The sequence below is a fragment of the Mandrillus leucophaeus genome, unplaced genomic scaffold (assembly GCF_000951045.1).
Source record: "Mandrillus leucophaeus isolate KB7577 unplaced genomic scaffold, Mleu.le_1.0 Scaffold537, whole genome shotgun sequence".
Classification (NCBI taxonomy): Eukaryota; Metazoa; Chordata; class Mammalia; order Primates; family Cercopithecidae; genus Mandrillus; species Mandrillus leucophaeus.
In genome coordinates this window covers 591,927-613,703 of record NW_012105775.1, presented here as the reverse complement: position 1 = coordinate 613,703, position 21,777 = coordinate 591,927, and the positions used below count along the sequence as shown (strand labels likewise).

The 21,777-nt window shown below is 41.2% G+C and overlaps 1 protein-coding gene across 4 annotated transcripts in view; it reads right to left on the bottom strand.

Moving 5' to 3' along the window:
- DISC1 (disrupted in schizophrenia 1) overlaps nt 1–21,777 on the bottom strand; it is a 430,525-nt gene that overhangs the window by 11,816 nt on the left and 396,932 nt on the right. For 3 of the 4 annotated variants that reach the window (XM_011997304.1, XM_011997306.1, XM_011997309.1), the window contains one exon: nt 15,177–16,058. In XM_011997304.1, coding sequence (XP_011852694.1) covers nt 15,677–16,058 — 382 coding nt within the window. In that variant the 3' untranslated portion in view covers nt 15,177–15,676. Of the gene's footprint in view, nt 1–15,176; nt 16,059–21,777 lie in introns of those variants that run through there. The other variant, XM_011997303.1, reaches the window with a different exon arrangement.

Genomic DNA, 21,777 nt, shown 5'->3' with positions numbered 1-21,777 from the left:
AACAAAATGCCCAGGTGTGCGATAACAGTCCCGTTAAAAGGTCTTTGGAGATGATGCATTATATAATATTATAATCAGGATACACAAATAACAACTAAATTCAGGTATATAATTTGACTTTTGCTATATTAGCTTTAAAATTTACATGCCAATGGCCAACTACATTAGAATAAAATAGTGCTAATGGGAACTGCAAATAACTATTGTAAATATTGGAGAAGTCTAGTATATTGAAGAATGAGCTAGAAGCTACAGAATGAGCTATACACATTTACTGCAAGTAAGTGTATATAGAAAAGAAATCTCGTGGCAATAACATACAATTGTGGGGACATATGGACACAATTAAAGGAACTTTAATGTGAAGCACCCAGGAAGGCTTACTTGAAATTGACCATAACAGTGGTGAGAACACAGCAAATATATAAAAATCACAGATATATATATATATGTATATATTTTTTTCTGATCCCAAAATAAAATTATCAGTCAAAGATGTGAAATTGAGGGTAGAAGATTGCACGGAAGTGTAGGAACTGGATAATGAGTAACACCGTCATCACACATGAAATAAATGAGACACTAAGAAAAAGAACATCTGGGAAAAAATGATTGACAGTCATGAAACCACAAATCATACAGGAAGGAGAAAAATACACTGTTAGCAGGAAAATATATATGACTGAAAACACACTTAAAGAGAGAAAAAGCACAGACTCAGAACAGAAAACCAAGGAATTTAAAACACCCTTAAATGAAATCAAATGACTCAATCTTCATCTTACGGCTACAACAAATATGAAATCAAAGCTAAATTAAACAAATTTAAAATACAGTTTTACATTTCTCCCCCAAACATATAATTCCTGCTTGTTTGCCTTTTTAAATTATGTGCAGATTGATAGTAATGGCATAAATTTTGGAAAGCAATTTCAGACCACATAACAAGCATTTTAAATTGTTTGTATCTTAGGACCCAATAATTTCCCTTCCTGGAATCTATCAAAAAGAAATAATTTGTTCATTAAAATTGAAATAACTTTTATTAAGCCCTTGTAATAAGCATGGAAGAATGCCTATCACATATATGTCAAATAGAAATAGAAGATTTTTCATGCAAAAATGATGGCATTAAAAGTGTGGGAAAGAGGAAATAACTGTCCAACAATAAAGGGAATAGTTAAAATAAGTTCTGGTACATTAGATTTGAATTTAGCCACTAAAGTCATTTTTAATAAAAGAGCATTTAATGATGATGAAATAACTCAAATAGGCAAAGCATTAAAATATTTATAATTATTATTTTGTGGGGCAGTATTACAGGAAATTTTTATTTTCTTCTTTATACTTGCCTGAACCTTTAACATTTCTAAAATTTGGAAAAAAGTTACCAAAAACCCTAATTCAAACCATAACGAAAAAGGAAGAAATTTACCTGAATTTTTTTTAGTTTTTTTAGAGATTAAAAAACAAAGAATATAGCATAAGGGAACAATTCAGAGAGCTCAAGTCACCTTGTTAGCTAACAGAAGATCTGACTGGCATTCTTTTGTGGGGCTGGTTTTCCACGGCAGTTACAGGATCTCTCTCAGGCTTGTGCAGCAACCACTACTTGTTGGTCTGACAGCTTGTGATTCCGAACTGAGAGGATATTGAATGTGAACCAGGTGGATATGACTTAAGAGATGTATTACTTTACTATAAGGCTCTCACTTGAAATCTTGGGAATAGAATTAGTTTAGACCTAAACTGACAATTGACAGCTGATGAGAGAGTAGATTAATATGTTTCTATCAATCCGATGAAAAATTCTGTTCTGTCCAAAGAAATCTGTCTGTCCAGAGACAGCAGTGTGGGATCAGAACTATGGGTATCGGCTGGGTGTGGTGGCTCATGCTTGTAATCCCAGCACTTTGGGAGGCTGAGGCAGACGGATCACAAGGTCAAGAGAGACCATCCTGGCCAACACGGTGAAACCCTGTCTCTGCTAATAATACAAAAATTAGCTGGGTGTGGTGGCTCACACCTGTAGTCCCGGCTACTCAGAAGGCTGAGGTAGGAAAATTGCTTCAACCCAGGAGGCGGAGGTTGCAGTGAGCCAAGATCGCACCACTGCACTCTGGCCTAGCAACAGAGGAGACTCCACCTCAAAAAAAAAAAAAAAAAAAAAGAAAGAAAAAAAGAACCATGGGTATCAGCTGTGCAGTTACCCAGGTCCTGCCTACTAGCCCATAAATCAGGGACTAGGCAAAACTTCCTTGGCCATTTCCATACCATGCCCAGGTATGGCAGTGTAGCTGTGGTCATAGCAACACACTTTTCTGGAACATTGCCCCTCCACCATCAAGAAACAGAGTTTATTACTTCTCCTATTAAACCTGGATGGCCCTTGAAATTCCTTCAATGTATAGAACATAGTGAAGGTGACACTGCCTGACTTGCAAAGTCAGGTCATAAAAGGTGACATGTCTTTTTAGATCACCCACCCTGGAATCCAGCCTCCATGTTGTGAGGAAGCCCAAGCTATAGACGGGCTGTTTATAGACATCTGGATGAGAGCCTCAGCTAAAGCCCTAGTCAACAGCCAGACTTGGGAAGGACCGAACCCTCAGATGGTCCCAGCCCCTGTCTTCAAGTCATTCAGCTAACACCCAGACATTGTGGAGCAGAGACACCCTCCTCACTGTGCCCCACCCCAACTTCTGATCTACAGATCCACAAATATCCTAAATAGTTCTTTTAAATCACTAAGTTTGTGGTGATTTTGATGCAGCCATAGTAGCTAAAACAGTGGGCTTACATGGGTTGTCCCTACACAGAACCTCGCATGAGTGGATAAAACTATTGCAAAATGCTAGCAAGAAGTGCATCTTCACTGGTACCTAGTTAGGGAGCTAACTGACGAGACTTTTGGAGCTCACTAAAGTGCTAATACCTCTCAGGGAGGGGAGCTTCTACCCATGCAGGGCACTATGGCCATGAGGCTGGGAAGTGCAACAAAGACATTATGAGTGGCCACTGCCACTGGTCAGTGATCCCAGATCCCTGGCTCCTAGTTTAATATGTAAGTTATTGAACAGTACAGGCACATTTTCTGAGGGGTGTGTGTGTGTGTGTGTGTGTGTGTGTGTGTGTGTGTGTATGCACCAAGTATAGTCAAAATTTCCTAGAAAATTCCTCAGGAAGATATACCACAGTAAGTCCAACATATCTGATTGCAATACAACCCACAGGGGCCTCACGTTCTTCCAGCTTTAGGAGAAGTGGCTCTTTCTTCAGTGGACACTTAGCAGAGCAAGGTGCTCACATCATGAGAGGCAGAAAGGTAAGAAACATACAGATTCCTGTCTCCTGGGCCCTCACACTGGCCTTGGGACACACCCACTGCCTAGACTGAAGGACAACATTGCTGTCTATTTAAATGATCATGTCCTCCTGGTACGTGATGTTTATATGTTACGGTCACACAGGATGGCACAGTCTCTGCAGGAAGCATCGAGCGTATTACACCACTTCTAGTTTTTCCCCTGCTTTGAAAGTACCTGCTGGAGTATGTTCTCTCAAACCAGTGGGCTTTAGGCCTTATTCTGCAGAGATCCCCTGGTAGGAGGAAAAGGGATTTTACTGTCAACCCTACCCCAATTTCTAATTTTATCTGTTTTATTTGTTAAGTCTTCGTAGAAAGCTAAATAAATAAATAAATAACGGGAGCTGTTGAAGAGAGTTTGTTTGCTTGTTTTAAAATAAAAGAAACTCTTTTTTCAAAGAAGGTATCCTTAGTGAAAGCTTTGGAAGCACTGCCATTTCTGTTTAAGCCAAAATAGTGAGTTGTAAGCCAGGTGTATTAATCAGGAGGCTCTGCCTTGGGTTATAACTGCAAGAGAAATGGAACTTCCTTATCTTAATACCATCTTGTTTCCCAGGACAGCAAATGCATTTACAAAGCTCTGCCTCCTTCACGGCTACTAAGCATGTCGGAAACCTTCCCTGAGAATCTTAATACCTAGAAGCAGAGAGTGCTGCTGGATTTGGTAGGGGTCTTAGGAACCATCCTCAAGATTCAATTCCTTCTTTTACTAAACACAAGAGGCTCGAAGAGTCCTTTAATTTTTATTTATTTTTATTTTTTTTGAGACAGAGTTTCACTCTTGTTGCCCAGGCTGGAGTGCAATGGTGCAGTCTCGGCTCACTGCAACCTCCGCCTCCCAGGTTCAAGCGATTCTCCTGCCTCAGCCTCCCAAGTAGCTGGGATTACAGGCATGTGACTCCATGCCAGGCTAATTTTTGTATTTTTAGTAGAGGTGGGATTTCTCCATGTTGGTCAGGCTGGTCTCGAACTCCCAACCTCAGGTGATCTGCCTGCCTTGGCCTCCCCAAGTGCTGGGATTACAGGCGTGAGCCACTGCACCCAGCCAAAGAGGCATGTAACTTGGACAAAGTGGTGATGGAAAGAAATCAGAGAAGCAAACAGCGAGCGCCTGAAGACATGGTGTTCTCTTCCCTTCTACCCTCAGAACTCTGCGAAGTCTCAATTCCTGGAGCGTTCAGTCTTATTAAAGGGATATGCTCCCTCCAGGACACAGAGGCATACTGAGTGGAGGTGACAGTGATGACGGCCATGACAACCTGGGATGCAATGATGGGATGCAAGGACCCCCCATTCACAAGTCCATAAAATACCAGGCTGCAAGCAGAGAAAAGCAAGTGGGCACACGGGAAAGGCGGCGAGAATGTCTCCTTTCCTAATAAGAACATGAGTATCCGGTCCCATCTCTCCCATCAACTCTGTAGATTCCAAATAAACACAGTCTGAACCATGTCCACAACTTCACACACCGAGTGTCTCTCTGTGTGCAATTTGTAACTTTTGCTCCCATTTGTGTTTTAAATTAAATGTGACCAAAAAAGAGAAAGCCTGCATGACTGATACTTGATAATTAAAAATGCCACCCACTACAAAGCCACCAGGATTCCTAGCCGAAATGGAGTTTTGTAGGATTTGCAATTCTGAATGGATCATTTAAAATACAGGTTGCTTGGCAGTTCAAAATGTCTTTGAAGACGCTCCAGTAATTTGTCTTGTCAGGCGGTCCTTTCAGCAATTCAAATTATTATATTTTTTCCTTTCTGAACATCCATCCCATCATTTAGCCCTGGGAATAATTGTTTTTCCTGCGGGTCAGAATGAAAAGCAGCTACAACAGGTAAATGGTCTGACTGCTACACCTAACACCCCCTCTCTTCAAAACCCTGCAGATTCCACTTCTTCCAGGAACACTTCAATCCCGATTCTCCAACCCTGCCTGCCTCTGGGTAAGAGGAGTTCCTCCCTGCGTGTGTAACCGCCTGTCTTCCTCACCAGGTGATGACAGAATGATGTGCCGCCCCTGCCTCTGTCGTCCTACCTTGCTCATAAAAGGTGCCCAGTAATGCTTGTTGCAGCAATGAATGGAGACTCCTGTATCTTATGAGAACTTGGAAGAAGCTGTGCTGGTTTTCAGACTACACTTCCAAGAGATCATTTCACCCAAGTATAAAGAGCCAGGAAGGCAAACCAACAGGAAGAACCTTTCTGGATGCTGAACACATGCCTTTGCCTCCGTGCAGTCAAGAACAGCCTGGGTTAATTTTCTTGCCACAGGGACAGCCGTGGCGTCCTGGGGTCCTCCACAGTACTGCTGTACACACATGGCTTTTATTGGCCTCCAAGAAAGCCCTACCATCTTCCCTGCTGTCCCTCCACACGGGAATGATTCAGTAGCACCGACTCAGTCAGGCAATATTTCAAATATAATTTGCTTAACTCACCTCATGATCAAAACCCATAGGCGGGAATGTTTGGGCAGAAATTTTCAGCTGTGTTGAATTAGAGCTGATGTCAAATTTCTGTCCTGCTCATCCAACTCAGGGAGCGTGATTTAAAAACAGAAAATGGGATTTCCTTTGTTAGGCAGGATTTTCCCATTAAAGTGACTTTCAAAAAACCTTTTTCTATAAAAGTGTATACCCAGAAAAGCATTCAGTTGCTAGCCTGAGCAGATGTCTAAACCACATGCCCCAGTGAGAAGAACAGCCACAAATTCCATGACCAGGGTCTCCAAGGACATTTTTACTTAGTTATAGTTCCCATAACAAGGCTTAAGTCTTTCCCTATGACATTTGGAAGACACCAACATTTAAAATTTTAGAACTGGAGCTTATATTCAAAGGGTAGGGAATATATTACTAAATAATAATGGTTGTTTTGATACGAGAAAGTATCTGGAAACAATAGCTCATCAGGCTGTATCTAGAGTGATGAGGAAATCATATTTATTATTTCTATTCTGAATAGAAAATACCTTTGGAAGAGGTAACTGTTTACATTAAATTGCTAGGCAGGCGGGTACTACTGTGGCTGCCAGCTCTCCTTAGGAAAAGCTTCCACACCTAATAGAGCACACATTTGCAGAAATCTTATCATCAGTGGAGATTTGCCACAAATCTGAGCAGACGGACTACACCTTGGGTTGAGTCACTGGATCAAGATGATTTAAATAGTCTATTTCTTAAGATGCTGTCGAGAGTTATTCTAAAGGGAGAGGCTATGTGAAGTCTGTAAGAGTGTCAAGAAATAAAGTAAGAAAAATCTCAAAACTGAAGTAAGAAGTACTGCTAGGATTCCAAGATTAATCTGAGAAAGCAGGCAGTTACCCTTCAGGTCTCTCTTTCAGACATTGTGCTGGGGGCTGTGCTGCGAAGTCATCAGTTACTTCCACCCTTGCTAGGGATCAGTGGTGCAGGGGAGGGGTTAGTACCTGTAGCTCTAGCATGAACCTCCACCTTGGATATGGTACTCTTTGCTGTGACTCAACTGCTTACCCAGATCCTTATTTCCCTTGGCTGTGTAATAAGACATCAGCAATACCTATCCACAAAAGTATATTTGCCAATCCACAAAAATATTTAATTCCTGCAGTGCAAGTCACAGGCTACACAGTAAGACAAACAAACACACGCACAAAAAGGACAGGTGTTCCCTTATGGCCTTCAAGCCAACTGTTTACATATTTTACATATTTTGGGGCTATAGCAGTATTTAAGTTTTTTTAAAATTTTAAAAACGTAAAATTGAACACCGCACACACACATGCTTACAAGCCAAAAATGCTACTTGAGCCTCATAATGGTTGTTACAGCGTGAAGTCTCACTCGTTCTCCTCTGGCTTGAGGTAAACCCGATGTGATTACCACCATCCGTGAGCTTAGCTGATGCATCAAACCATTTCCTTAGTGTAGTATTAAAATCACTATCTTAAATATGTTCCTTTGGGCTGTTTTCCAAAATATATGCTTGGCAAATACATTCCAGGAATGCGATATGGTTTTCTCTTTCTTTTTAAAATACTATCTAGATAAAGAATATTTACTTCAAACAAACGCCTGCCCACAACACAAAGAATATATTTCACATGTATTTGACATAGATTTTATGGTGTTTGCCTTTTCATATAAATGCCAAGTTCTACAGTCGTGTAAATGCCAATAAGCAGAGAGGCAAAATTGAGACACTAAGCGTATATCTTTATTACTCTGATACGAGTATTCATCCAAATATTCAAATTATATGGTTACTCTGAGTAACTGCGTATTTCTTTTAAAAGCATCCAGATGTCATCAGTGGTAAAGAAAGCATCTGAAATATTTAGACCTCTTTAGGTCAAAGCAAACAATGAATTGTCTTCAAGTATCTGCATGCTTGTTTTGAAGGTGGCTCGGAGAAACAGGCTCTAAATAAAAGTAATTAACAGAACGAAACAAATTGTTAGAAGAAGAAATTGCTTGCTAATTGGCATATGTTAATTGGCCTGTGGTTTCTAGTTTAGTTGAAGGGAAACCTTTGAAAAGCTCCAGTTTATATTACACGATCATGCAAGAGGATGTGAACTGCTTTTCTTTAAGCACACTGGGCTTGATCGTCAAATCTGAATAAAACCAAACTTCATTAGAACCCTCTAAGAAAATAATCCATTTGAATCCAAAACGAGATTCATGGCATAGGCTGGTACCTAGATACACCCCATTTAACAGAAGGATTCAGATTCTGGGGATAGGGACATCCAACCCTAAGGCCCTTTTGCATAAGAAAACAAAAATGAAAAGTGATTTGAGGGATTCCTTTTAAGGGAATGTGTTCTTTGAGCTAAGAAATATTGGACTGTAAAAGGAAACTGTGAAGACAGAATCAAATCCCAAACTCCATCCAGGTTCACTTTATAGTAAAACAAATTTGAACTTCGTTTTTTTGTAAACTGTTTAAGTATGATACTCCCATAGTTACTGTTTTTAAATGTCAGCATTTAATGCTGGTTCTGGATGTTACCCCTTCCAAGGGAGAGCTTGCTTCCCACCCTAAAGAAGGTGGTGCCCGAGGTGCTCAGAGGTGCCTGAGAGGCACCTTCTCAGGCACCTCTGTAGTTTGCTGGAAATAGATAGGGATGCTCTGGTTGGTGGTATCTGCTCTTTCTCTCAAAAGGCACTCAGACAAAAAGAGCAAAGGACCACTCTTCTTTTCTCTCACTGTTACCCAAGCTTGTTGGCCTGAGGTTCCTAATCATATCAGCAAAATAAGATCTGCTCTGCCATAATCAACGGTTCCAGGAAATACCTGGGGGCCGGGTGGAGGAGGGGGTGTGGAACAACCAGTGGCTGGCAAAGCAGAAACACCAGCATAGACAGAATGGAAAACGTTAAATTATTCACTGAAAAAGGCAGTGCAGCAAGTCTTGGGCAGAGGTAAGAAAATTTCACACAGGCGTTTCCTGGAACCCCAGTCCTCATCTCCTGCCTGCTGCTAGCTAGGAAGGGCAGGAATAGCTCACGACCAGCTTGTGGGGGTCCAGAAGCTCCTGACTTTAACTGCCCTGGCTGCCAAGTGGTGGGGAAATCAAATGCACTGTAGCTATGATGAGGGGACAGGAAACTATTTCATTTTCCACATTACAAAACTTCTCAGCTACTCCCAGGACACCACTGAGGATGCACTGGGTAACACTTCCTCTGTTATAAATGCCAAAAATGAGTCCTTGCCATTCAGGCAGAGGCCATCCTGCTATCGATCCCTCAGTCTGCATCGGTGAATGACAAGGAATTTCCAAGGTGAACGGCGTCACCAAGAGCCCTGAGGTTGTTTTCCTCAGAAGTGCTGAACTATTTTTAATTAGTGGAAAAAGGGCCACCGTGAGGCCCTGGAGCATGGAGCAAGGTTCCACCATGTTCCGAAAGAAGGAGAAGCCAGCAGATCAGAGGAGTCCCCTTCCTTCCCTTGGGCGGGTGAAGGAGGCTGAGAAGCTGATGACAGTAATTAACTGAGAAAACCAGCAGGAGCCAGCTCACTGAACAGAAGAAACACCTCTCTTATCCACCTGCCAGCTTGTCCCTGGGCTCTGCTTGCTCTCTCAAATTCAGTGGCCAAGGCCAGGCCAGGGGCAGGGCCCTGGTAAGCTTGCGCACTTCTGTTTCTATTGGTCAAGTTGCATTTGTTTCTAAACTTCTGTAGGCCAGTTGTATTTAAAAATCCTAATTATACGATCTAAATAAATACTATGGAGAGCAATGATATATTAGTGTGAAAAAAAGTGCTTGTCTCCATGAAAAGCAAGTTGGAAACCTTGGAAAGACTCAATAACATTTAAGAGAGAGGAAGAGGCTGAGAATTGTTTTCCAAGTGCTCTTAAAATTTACAGTCTACGCCAGGCACGGTGGCTCAAGCCTGTAATCCCAGCACTTTGGGAGGCCAAGACAGGCGGATCACGAGGTCAGGAGATCGAGACCATCCTGGCTAACACGGTGAAACCCCGTCTCTACTAAAAAAAAAATACAAAAAAACTAGCCGGGCGAGGTGGCGGGCGCCTGTAGTCCCAGCTGCTCGGGAGGCTGAGACAGGAGAATGGCGTAAACCTGGGAGGCGGAGCTTGCAGTGCGCTGAGATCCAGCCACTGCACTCCAGCCTGGGCAACAGAGCGAGACTCCGTCTCAAAAAAAAAAAAAAAAAAAAAAATTTCCAGTCCACTTTAAAGACACCAAAAGTGGAAACTGTTAATGATGCATGACAGGTGAGGTTTACACAAGAAGGGTCATGTGAAAAGCCAATCAGCAGGCTCTACAAACAGAAATCCTTGGTCCTATATCGAATGAACAGCAAACGAGAGGGCACGTTTTCAGCTAGAAACAAAAAGGTTGAAAATACACACGTATCATCCTTTATGATTCTCTGCCTTTTCTGACTTTCTAATTAACCAACCAATTACCAACCCTGGTTGCATCCCGGTTGCTTCTACTGCTCTACTCTTGGGAAAGATGGCTGAGTTTGCAAAACTTCAAAATGTAGTGGAGACAGAACTTTTCTTCGTGCCCTAGCTTTTTGCTTTCTGCCCAAAGACATTAAACAAAAAGAGCAAAACCAGCTGATGGGTAAGTGAACATTTTTCCCTTGTCAGTTCTTTTCAAAAGTGGGAGAGGTATCAAGAGATCATGTAGTTGGGTATATGCCCCCTGGAGAGTCAAAGTGAGTTTCCAGCTGTCCCAGGGCCAGTAAGTGTCAGAGAAAAGAAAGACTCAGATCTGGACCCATTATGGGTGAAGAGGAAGCACTTTTGCCCAATAGAGACATTTCTAGATATAGAAATCAGTTTAAGACAAGGAGGACAAACATCTTCATTGTGGATCACCTTTTCCAGCCTTTTTTTCATGTGAAATTGAGTAAAAAGGAATGGAGATACTTATGTTGTGGCTCCCAGTATGATACCCCAAAGTGTGACACTGTGGTATGCTGAGTACTTTGAACCAAAGGAGACTGGAAGGCTCAGAAGCAAGGTCTCTCGGACCTTCTCCTGCCCTCCTCTCTCACACTCCTTTTTCTCCCTGGATGCAAGCCACAGAAACCGGAATTCCTCTTCCTCAAAGCCAGTCTTAGAAACTAGGACTCCTCTCCCCCAAAGCAACCATAAAACCTAGAAAGGTCACTCTCTTCCTTCTCCCTTGAAGATCCTCCATCCAGAGAAGTCCTGTCCCATAGCCAAGAGGAATAAATACTACACAGAGTGTCCAAGAAGAATCTGAACAGACAGGACTTGCTGGTCCGCTCACCCCCCAGGCTATAACCATTAGATTACACCCATTTTGTCCAATCACATTCCTTCATAGCTAACTATTCTTCATTACACCTGAGCATAAAAATAGTTTTCCCCGGGTCTTTGAGTCTTCATTTCTGAAGCCTCCTGTGTCATGTAAAACTGATTAAATTAATGTGTTATGTTTTTCTCTTGTTAACTTGTTTTTGTTATAGGAGTGTTAGCCCTTATGATGGCTGAGGAAAGGTATCACACCTTTCCACCCCTAAACTTACAATGCTTTTTGAAGACCTCATTCTGAACAGATGAGGCTACACGGTTGTGTTGTATCTTACTGCTAATTCCTTTCATTGCAGCCGTGTTCACACACTGGCTACTCACATACTGCACACGATGACTCAACATTGCCACGTCCTCTTTTGGCCTCTTTAGTGAGAGCTACTGGCTCAGAAAGGAAGCAGCTGGGATGAGAAGTCTGGGGGAGCGATACTGTCCAGGGAGCCCATTAGGTAGGAAGAGGAGTGGAAACAGAAAGCACCCCGCAGGCTAGGTTGCAGACAGGAAAGAAAAAAATTACGCAGGTATTATGGCCAGAACAGCCAGTACAAAAGAGCCACTTCACAGGGGAGGAAGCCTGGCTCACGATTTCCCTGGCTCCTGTCTGGCCCCCATACAATTTCTGTAACATCTATGAACCAGGGCCAATAGCAGCTGATAGTTTCCAGCGTCCTCAGACAGGCTTGGAGGAGAGCTGTCATGAAACTGGAAAAGAAAAGGGCTCTTACAATTCGAGGAAGTTCATGCTGCGTTTGGCACAGAGCCCTGTTGCTGACTTCCTCTGTAACAAAATCCAAAGCAAATTGCTTTGCCTTAATGGGCCGAGCTGTAAAATGGGGGAATGGTGCTCAGCAGCCTGGCAAGGACCGTAGGCACAGGGAAGGTGTTAATTAACGACAAAGTCCTTGTGATAACAAATTATCACGAGAATGCACATCACCACGTTGGCCAGATAAGCATGGAAAAGGCTTTGAAAACTCCTCTCCCCGTGGACCTCTGTAAGAAGTCAGTAATTTTTCGTGGAAGATTTGGGTCAAAAGGAAATTGACTGCCTTCAGGGCATCAAGCTTCAGTACAGAAACCAGTATAGGATGCTCAGACCCAGCAGGGAGTTCCAAAGCAAAACCAACCCAGACCTGCAAGCAAATAGACATTTTAGCCACAGGGTAAATGCAAAGTACCCAGACTTCAATGGCTCCCTGGAAAACACAGGCAGGAAAACAAAAGCACCTTCCTCATGAGACCCTTGTTATCATTTCCCTGTACCTTCCATAGTCTAAAATCCCGGACCCAAATACAAACGAGATCTTTCCTTCGTGAAACCTTTCTCTGCCTGGGTCTCTTCCACTAACTCATTGCTCATGTCTACTTTTTGACAAAAAGTGAGTATATTACACATGTAAAGGAAAATTTAAAAATCTCAGGCACCCCCAAACTCCTCAGGCAAAAGGGAAAGTTAAGCCTGGAGACTGAGTCATGCAACACCCTCTTCCAAACAAATAGCTGTTGCTAGCATTAGGCATACAAAAAGCATTTTAGAGATGCTTGTGACTGCCAGAAAGAGTGATAGGAACAAAAGTTAACACAAATTAGCCTCTACTATGTACGCATCTCTCACTTGGAGATGCATCCTTTTATTTAAATCTTCATCACAGCTTCATGAGATAGTTTTCATTATCCTCTCATGTCGTGGTGGTGTTTTTCTTAACAGATGTGGAAATGCAGCCTGTAAGAGGCCTAACTGAGGATCACAGCAGACTCAGACTGAAGCCTTGTGCTCTTTCTGGCAGGCCAAACTGCCTTTTGACAGTCCTGAGACAAAAGCACTGACTCAAACATCTATAGCCCAGTTTTTAAATAGGTAGACATTTAAAAAAATGTTTTTAAATCACTGTTGTAAAGTCATACACAGTAAAATTCACTCCTTCTGATGTAAAGTTATGGATTTAGACATATGCATACTCACATAACTACCACCACAATCAAGAGAGAGAATACATCTATCATCCCGCCCCCAACTTCCATACCCCAGATTCCTTCCTGTTGTTCTTGGAATGAGTCCCTTCCCCTTTCCCAGCAACAGCTGATCTCTTTTGTGACCCCATAATTTTGCCCTTCTCAGAAAACATCATCTTAAAATCCATGGCACTCATGAATTCAAAGAACGGCTGCCCTCTCTGTGAACACAAACCCACCACTGCGATACAGGCACAGGGAAATGATAGCGAAAGCCAGCAAAAGCTATAAGGTCCCCTCTAAAGCACCCACTCTCCCCCAAGACGGCAACAAATAAATATAGGACATCCTCAGCATTTCAGTTGGTGGAGAGGATCTGGGAGGCTTTCTGGGGGACCCCTGGAGCACCCAAACAGCAGCCACCACAGGACCTAGGATAAGGTTCCACTCTTTATTCATCCTTGACCCCAAGCTTCCTATTTTTCAACAAATATAGCTCTGTGTTCTTATAGCCAGATAGTGAAATTGACAGGTGCTTATAATCTTATGCAGGAAAACGAATCCTCCTATGCCTGGGAAAGTCTGTCCCCAGAGAGCCTGGAGGGCTCAGGGCTCAGTGGGAAGGGCAGCGAAGCGGGGAGAGAGGGAGGAAGAGAGTGATGGGGTTCAGAATGCACTACCCCAAAATATGGCACGTTGGCATTTGAGGAACAGCAGAAGCAGGAGTCTCTCTGACCTTCCGCAGCCATTCTCTCCTGAAGCAGGTCATAGATAATTCTCTGACCTTCCTCTAACCACCGCTGACCACCCTCATCCTTAAAGTGTACAACCTATACCCAAAGGAAAGGAGTGTCCTTATCTCTGAAGACACAGGGATGCAGTGAAGAATCTGAGCAAACAGGCCTTGCTAAGCTCCCCGCAGTTTATTGCCATTAGATCCTATTCCTTTTGTCCAATTATACTTCTCCACATCTATCTGCTATTCTTCAAACTTAAGCATAAAAATACACTGGTTTCTGTTGCTTTGGATCTTCATTTCTGCAGCCTCCTGTGTCATGTAAATTTTATATAAAGCAAATTTGCACATTTTTCTCTTGCTACTCTGTCTGCATAGGGGCCTCAGCTGAGAACCTTTAGATGCATAAAGGAAAGATAATGATTTTTCTCCCCTACAGGAGTAAGGGATCTCTGCTGAATCAGTCCTGGCCTCCAGCAGAATCAATGACCCATGGACTCCATCACATACCTGGCATGGCTTCTGACTGCCCCACACTGAGCTCCTCCCAGAAGCTCACTTTGAAAAGCCAGCCACACCTTCAAAGACTCATTTCCAGAGCCTGCAGTTTCTTCCCCCCAGGAATAAACCCTTGCTTAGGTGGCACTTCCCTCCATCCCAGAATATTCTTTCAAACCATCCACCTGCAGCACGTGGTAACTTTTCAACACCTCTACCCAGAGCACTGGAAACCAGACTTTGCTGGAGGATTCCACCTGCAGCAACTGGGTTAACAAAAGAGGTCAGATGTCTATAAATTATAGTAGAGCCTGTGATTGGGCCAGCAAGGATGCAGAGTGACAATGGTTGCTTTCTTATAAGACCACGGAATCCAAATATAGGATCAAGGATCAATTTTCCAAGCAGTCCAGAGGCAGTGACTAAGAACACAAATGTCTGCTCTTTGAAGGTCATGGTCCTGCAGAGGGGATGTGAGGCTGCCAGGGCTGGCCTGGGGAGGTAACAATTTCCTCACCCACCAGTGGTGAGTCCTGGCAAAGACCCAGGGAGGAAGCACAGCTAACATCTAACATCAACCATGAGACTTGAAGGCCATGTGTCACGTTCCTCCAGCCTCTCTATGCTATTTCCTTTTCACACTCAGAACACCTGGGAACCTGGGCCAACAAAGAGCTCTGAAGACTCAGGTCATGGCACTGAAATCAGGAAAAACTTCCCAGGGCCTTTTTATGGAAAAGACTCTTGTTACGGCGGGAGGAGGAAAGTGAGAAGAGGAAGGGGAAGGGAGAGAGGAAAGAGGGGAGAGAAAAGTAAAGTTAAATAAAACCATATTTTAATTTGTAATACATATATCTCAGGCCAAACTTTAGTTGTGTTTATGAAAGAAGAACATTATAAATATTCATTACGATCTGGTTTTGGTAAAAACAATTAATGGGATAAATACATATATTTGAATGTTTCATTCAAATAAATAATAATATATTGTAATATATAGATTCTAAATATATAATTAAATATCATATGATATATGGTATATAATGTATAGTATATATGTCAAATATCATGTATGGCATATATAATCTATAGTGTATATGATAACTATGTTATATATGACATATATAATGTATGCTATATATGGTAATTCTATATTAGACTGCATATTCTAATTCTAGCCACTAAATTAAAATGAAAATGGAACTAAATATGCCAAAAGTTGGGTTTTTTTGCTCTTCTATATTTCAAACTTTGACAAAAATTCTACATTATTTTGTAATCATATTGAAGTTACTGAAACTTTTAAAAGTTTATATGCTCAATGGGAAGCCCTCCCAATATATATTGTTCCCATTTGGAGCCTGGTCCCAAAGCACCCCTTAGAATAGGGGTCCCCTCTAGAGACCATGTGGAAAGGACAGACCTCTTTCTGTTCGCCTCCAGCACAGTACAGAGAGGGGATGAGGTGAGCCTTCCATTCTTCCAATGCCTGCAAAGGGGTCTTCCTTTTATCCTCGGAATGGAGCCTGGGGGGAATGAGAGGAGCAGCTATACAAACAGCTCCCTCTAAGGCATCCATCTGCCTCTCATCTTCTACAGACAGGCTTCCCCTGGCTTCCTGGAGTTGTAGGCTCTGGATAAGCAATCGACAAGCTTCCAAGTCAGCTTCCCACACTTTCCCAAGCAGTGGACACTTGCAGCTGAGACAGAGAGGAAATAAAGGCATAAAAATAAACTCAGTGATGTTTCATCATACCAGGTCAATAGCTTGTCTACCAGGCTAAAAGTCAGCCAGTCATCTTATACTTGATGACTTAATTTCACAGTGATAAATTACTTCAACTAGAAGATGTATCAGAGGGACCACATTTGTACACCATCAAGTCACCATGAAACGTATTGGTCCTTAGCTGCTTGGTCTGCAAAGGCATCCAAAATCCTATGTATTTTTCCAGACTCAGCAGCCCAATACAACACAGTTTCTGCTCATATCTGTGTTTCCAGCCCTACTGTCTTGCTTTGAATCCTCAGACCTGTCCAACTCTTCCAGGCAAGATCATCTCTCTCCGTCCATTCCCCACCAACACACATACACCCAGGCCTTCATCTGACTAAATCATATTATCTTCAGAACTCGGCTTAAATAACCTTTTTGGGAGAAACATTCCCTGCCTTCCAACTGGAAAATATGATGGATCTCTTAGCATTTTTTACTTTTATTTCAGAATATTTATCACAATTCTAATTATTTATGTGATTATTGTTTTATTTTCCCTGAGGGCAGGGCTTGTAACTATGTTGTTCTCCACTCTATTGCTAGACTCTTTGTGTTCGTCTGTTTTCATTCTGCTAAAAAGAACTGCCCAAGACTGATTAATTTATAAAGGAAAGAGGTTTAATTGACTCGCAGTTCAGCGTGGCTGGGGAGGCCTCAGGAAACTGACAATCATGGCAGAAGGTGAAGGGGAAGCAAGGCACCTTCTTCACATGGTGCCAGGAAGGAGAATTGCAGAACGAAGGGGGAAGAGCCCCTTTTAAAACCACCAGCTCTCATGAGAACTCACTATCCTGGGAACAGCACTGGGGAAACTGCCCCCATGATTCAATTACCTACACCTAGTCTCTCCCTTGACATTTGGGGACTATGGGGATTACAATTCAGGATGAAATTTGGGTGGGGACACAAAGTCTAACAATATCATTTCACCCCGGCCCCTCTCAAATCTCATGTCCCTTTCAAATTTCAAAACCAATCATGCTTTTTCAACAGTACCCCAAAGTCTTAATTCATTCTAGCATTAGCCCAAAATTCCAAGTCCAAAGTCTAATCTGAGACAAGGTAAGTCTCTTCCACCTAGGAGCCTGTAAAATCAAAAGCAAGTTAGTTACTTCCAAGATACAATGGGGGTACAGGCATTGGATAAATGCTGCATCCCAAATGGGAGAAATTGGCCAAAGCAAAGGGGTTACAGGCCCCATGCAACTCCAAATTCCATCCAAGCAGTCAAATCTTAAAGATCTGAAATGATCTCCTTTGACTCCATGTCTTACAACCAGGTCATACTGATGCAAGAAATGGGTTCCCACAGTCTTGGACAGCTCCACCCCTATGGTTTTGCTGGGTAAAGTCCCCCTCCTGGCTGCTTTCACAGGTTGGCATTGAGTGTCTGCAGCTTTTCCAGGTGCATGGTGCAAGCTATCAGTGGATCTACCATTCTGGGGTCTGGAGGATGGTGGCCCTCTTCTCACAGCTCCACTAGGCAGTGTCCCAGTGGGGACTCTGTCTGTGGGCTTTGACCCCACATTTCCCTTCCACACTGCTCTAACAGAGGTTCTCCATGAGTGCTCCACCCCTGCAGCAAACTTCTGCCTGGAAATTCAGGCATTTCCGTACATCCTCTGAAATCCAGGCAGAGGTCCTCAAACTTCAGTTCTTGACTTCTGTGCACCCACAGGTCCAACACCACATGTAAGCCTCCAAGGCTTGGGGCTTGCACCCTCTGAAGCAACAGCCTGAGCTGTACATTGGCCCCTTTTAGCCATGGCTGGGACACAGGGTGCCAAGTCCTGAGACTTCAAAAAGCTGCAAGGCCCTGGGCCCAGTCCACAAAACCATTTTTTCCTCCTAGGTCACCAGGCCTGTGATGGGAGGGGCTGCCATGAAGACCTCTGACATGCCTTGGAGACATTTTCTCCATTGTTTTGGGGATTAACATTTGGCTGCTTGTTACATATGTAAATTTCTGCAGCCAGCTTGAATTTCTCCTCAGAAAATGGAATTTTCTTTTCTATTGCATCATTAGGCTGTGAATTTTCTAAAATTTTATGCCTTGCTTCCCTTTTAAACATAAGTTCCAATTACAAATCATCTCTTTGTGAAAGCATAAAAATGAGTTCTTTTAAGAGCACCCAAGTCACCTCTTGAATGCTTTGCTGCTTAGAAATTTCTTCCACCCTAAATCACCTCTCTCAAGTTCAAAGTTCCAGAGATCTCTAGGGTAGGACTGGGGCAAAATGCTGCCCATCTCTTTTCTAAAACATAACAATTGCTCCAGTTCCCAACAAGTTCCTCATCTCCATCTGATACTACTTCAGCCTGGACTTCATTATCCATATCACTATCAGCATTTTGGTCAAAGCCATTCAACAAGTCTCTAGGAAGTTACAAACTTTCCCACATCTTCCTGTCTTCTTCTGAGTCCTCCAAACTGTTCCAACCTCTGCCTGTTACCCAGTTCCAAGTATCTTTCACATTTTTGGGTATCTTTATGGCATCTTCAACATGGATCATGAACTCAAATACATAGCATGCCCAGCATGCAATGTAAATGTGTGGAGCAGAGAAGGGATGATACAAGCCATGACAACTAATATTCAGCCTCATTGGTAGAAGATAATAGAAAGGAGTGACTCTGGCTAGTTGGGAGTACATATCCCTGTATACGGAGCACATCATCAACTCATCAACTCAGGCACACTGAAATTATGAGGGATGTAAATTCAATGTTGACAAAAATTTTGACTTTTTTTGGAAAACCAAAAATCAGGAATTTTCAATGAAAATATATTTTTTCATCCATCCAGACAGCTTCATGCCAGATATTTTCTACAGACCTATCTTCCATTTAATAACCCTTCCTTCTACTGTCTTGAATCTGCTATTCAATCTACTATTGTGTTCTAAGTTTCAGTTACTTTTAATTTGATTTTCTTTTATATATTCCAGTTCTCTGTCAAAATTATCCATCATGTTCCCTATTTTCTTGGACATATTAATTAACATTCTCCCAAAGCCCATGTCCATAAATGATGAGATCAGAAGGATAAAGAAGGAATTAGGCAGAAGTAATATTGGAAGAGATTATCAGCTGAAAATACCATGTGTTGACAAACAACATCACACCACACATTTAGGAAGCACTACAACTCAAAATAGGAAAAGATCAAAGAAAACACACACCTAGGCCCATCATAATGAAATTTCTAAACATCAAAGACAGAACAAAACTCTTAAAAGCAGTGAGAGAAAAGAATGGCATCTTAACTTCAAACGAACAAAAATATGGATGACAGAAACAGTGAAAGCTAGGAGACAATAAAACATCTTTAAAATGCTGAAAGAAATTAACTGGCAATCTAGAACTATGCAATCATTTTGAATTTTCTTCAAAAATAAAAGTTAAATAAGCTTGGCATGGTGGCTCATAATGGGAGAGGCATAATGGGACTTCTCATGTACAAGAAGCATTTTATTTCTTGATGGTGATGATTCCATGAGTTCATTTTGTGAAAAATCATCAAGCAGTACATTCATGATGTGTGTATTTTATGTCCATGCCAATATAAAATAACAAAAAGAGAAAGAAAATATAATAAGAAAAGAAGGAAGGAAGGAAGGAAGGAAGGAAGGAAGGAAGGAAGGAAGGAAAGAAGGAAGGAAAGAAGGATGGAAGGAAAGAAGGGAAGTAGGAAGGAAGGGAGGAAAGAAGGAAGGAAGGAAGGAAAGAAGGATGGAAGGAAAGAAGGGAAGTAGGAAGGAAGGGAGGAAAGAAGGAAGGAAGGAAGGAAAGAAGGATGGAAGGAAGGAAGGGAAGTAGGAAAGAAGGAAGGAAGGAGGAAGGAAAGAAGGGAGGGAGGGAGGGAGGGAAGGAGGGAGGGAACAGATTTTCTGAGAGATGCACTGGAGCAGCAGTGCAGGAATGGGGTCTGGTCCACACTAGAAACAACAGTCCTTAGTTGGGGGCACTTTGGTATTTTTCGTTTTCCTAATTTTAGCCAATCTAATAGGTAAAAGGTAGGACCTCATTTGAAGTTGCATTTCTTCACTAGGATCATTTCATAGCCACTCAGATTTTCTTCTGTGAATTATCTTTTCATATTCATTGCCTCTATTTATTCCTTTCTTGGGTTCCCTATCCTTTTCCCAAGGGTTTTGTTGGAGGAGACATTTTATTACCATTTCAATATCTTTAACTTTTACACTCTATTCAAGTTTTCCATTTATTCTTCTGTCCACTTTAATATTTTATATCCTTTATATAAATTAATCCTTTTTGAACAAATTCCAAATGTATTGTTACATGTTTGTTCATATTTTTAAAAACTATTTTAAAAATTACTTGTTTGTAGATCTCCTTTTCAGGATGTGTTTTACTTATTCGTTTTCTGATTTATCTTATTCAGTCTTATCAAAGGTTTGCTATCTTACTACTCTTTTCAAAGAACTGATTTTTCCTTTGTTAATCTTCATATTAATCATTTTTCACTATTTCATTGATTTGTTCTTATCTTATATTTCCATTTTCCCCATTTCTTTGGATTTATTATCTTACTTTTTATTAGCTTCTGTTAAACACTTAACTCATTTGTTTTCTTTCTCACATTTTCCTCTTTTGATATTTTAATGTTATAATAAGCATATTTAAAGCTCAATTTTTGTCTGAGTAATACTTTAACCATGTCCAATATATGTTTATTTAAATTTTTAATTATTTTATATATATATATATATATATATACACACGTATTTTTTGAGACAGAGTCTCACTCTGTTGCCCAGGCTGGAGTGCAGTGGCGTGATCTCGGCTCATTGCAACATACAGAAAAATATGGAAAATAATTGAGCAAACAATTGTGGGCCTATCACAAAATCTATCAATTTGAAATATTTTTCTGTAATAGCATTATATGTTTTTTTTAGAATTTACAGCATTATTGTCCAGCAGATTTTACAGACAGCGTTTTTCATTATCTTTCCTAATGGTTCCCTTGTTAATTCAAGGATTGTATAGTGATAGATATGTGTTTTAGTTTCTAAATAGAAGAGATTTTTTTCACCTCCCTTTTTGTTAGATTAATACCTAATTTTATTGCATACTGGTTGAGAATTAACTCTATAAAATTATCTGAGGGTTCTTCTATCACCTAGTACTTCATTGATTTTTGTAAAATTTCCGTATGTGTCCGAAAAGAATGAGCATTGTGTTCATTGAAAGGAAAGTGAAGGCATATTATGTTATGAAAATTTTTATGTATTTGTTTTTCTTGTTGTTTGCTTCATCTATGAGTTTCTGAAATGAGTGTTTTAAATTTCCAACTATAATTCTTGATTCTTCTATTTCCTCCCATAATTTTATTGGTTGTTTTATTAGTCTCAGATTATGATGTTAGATACCTAGGGGTTCCAATCATTACATTTTCTAACTGCTTCTTTTCTTTATATGACAATTTTCATTGTTGATATTACATTTTAGCCTTAAAGTCTACTTTGTCTGATATTAAAATTGTTATTCCAACACTCTTTTAGTTCAATTTTATCTTTTTACCATTCTATGTTTTCAGTCTATTTGCATATTTTTAAAATGACTCCAACACAAAACATTTGCTGAATTGTATAAAACCCATTCTAAGATTTATCTT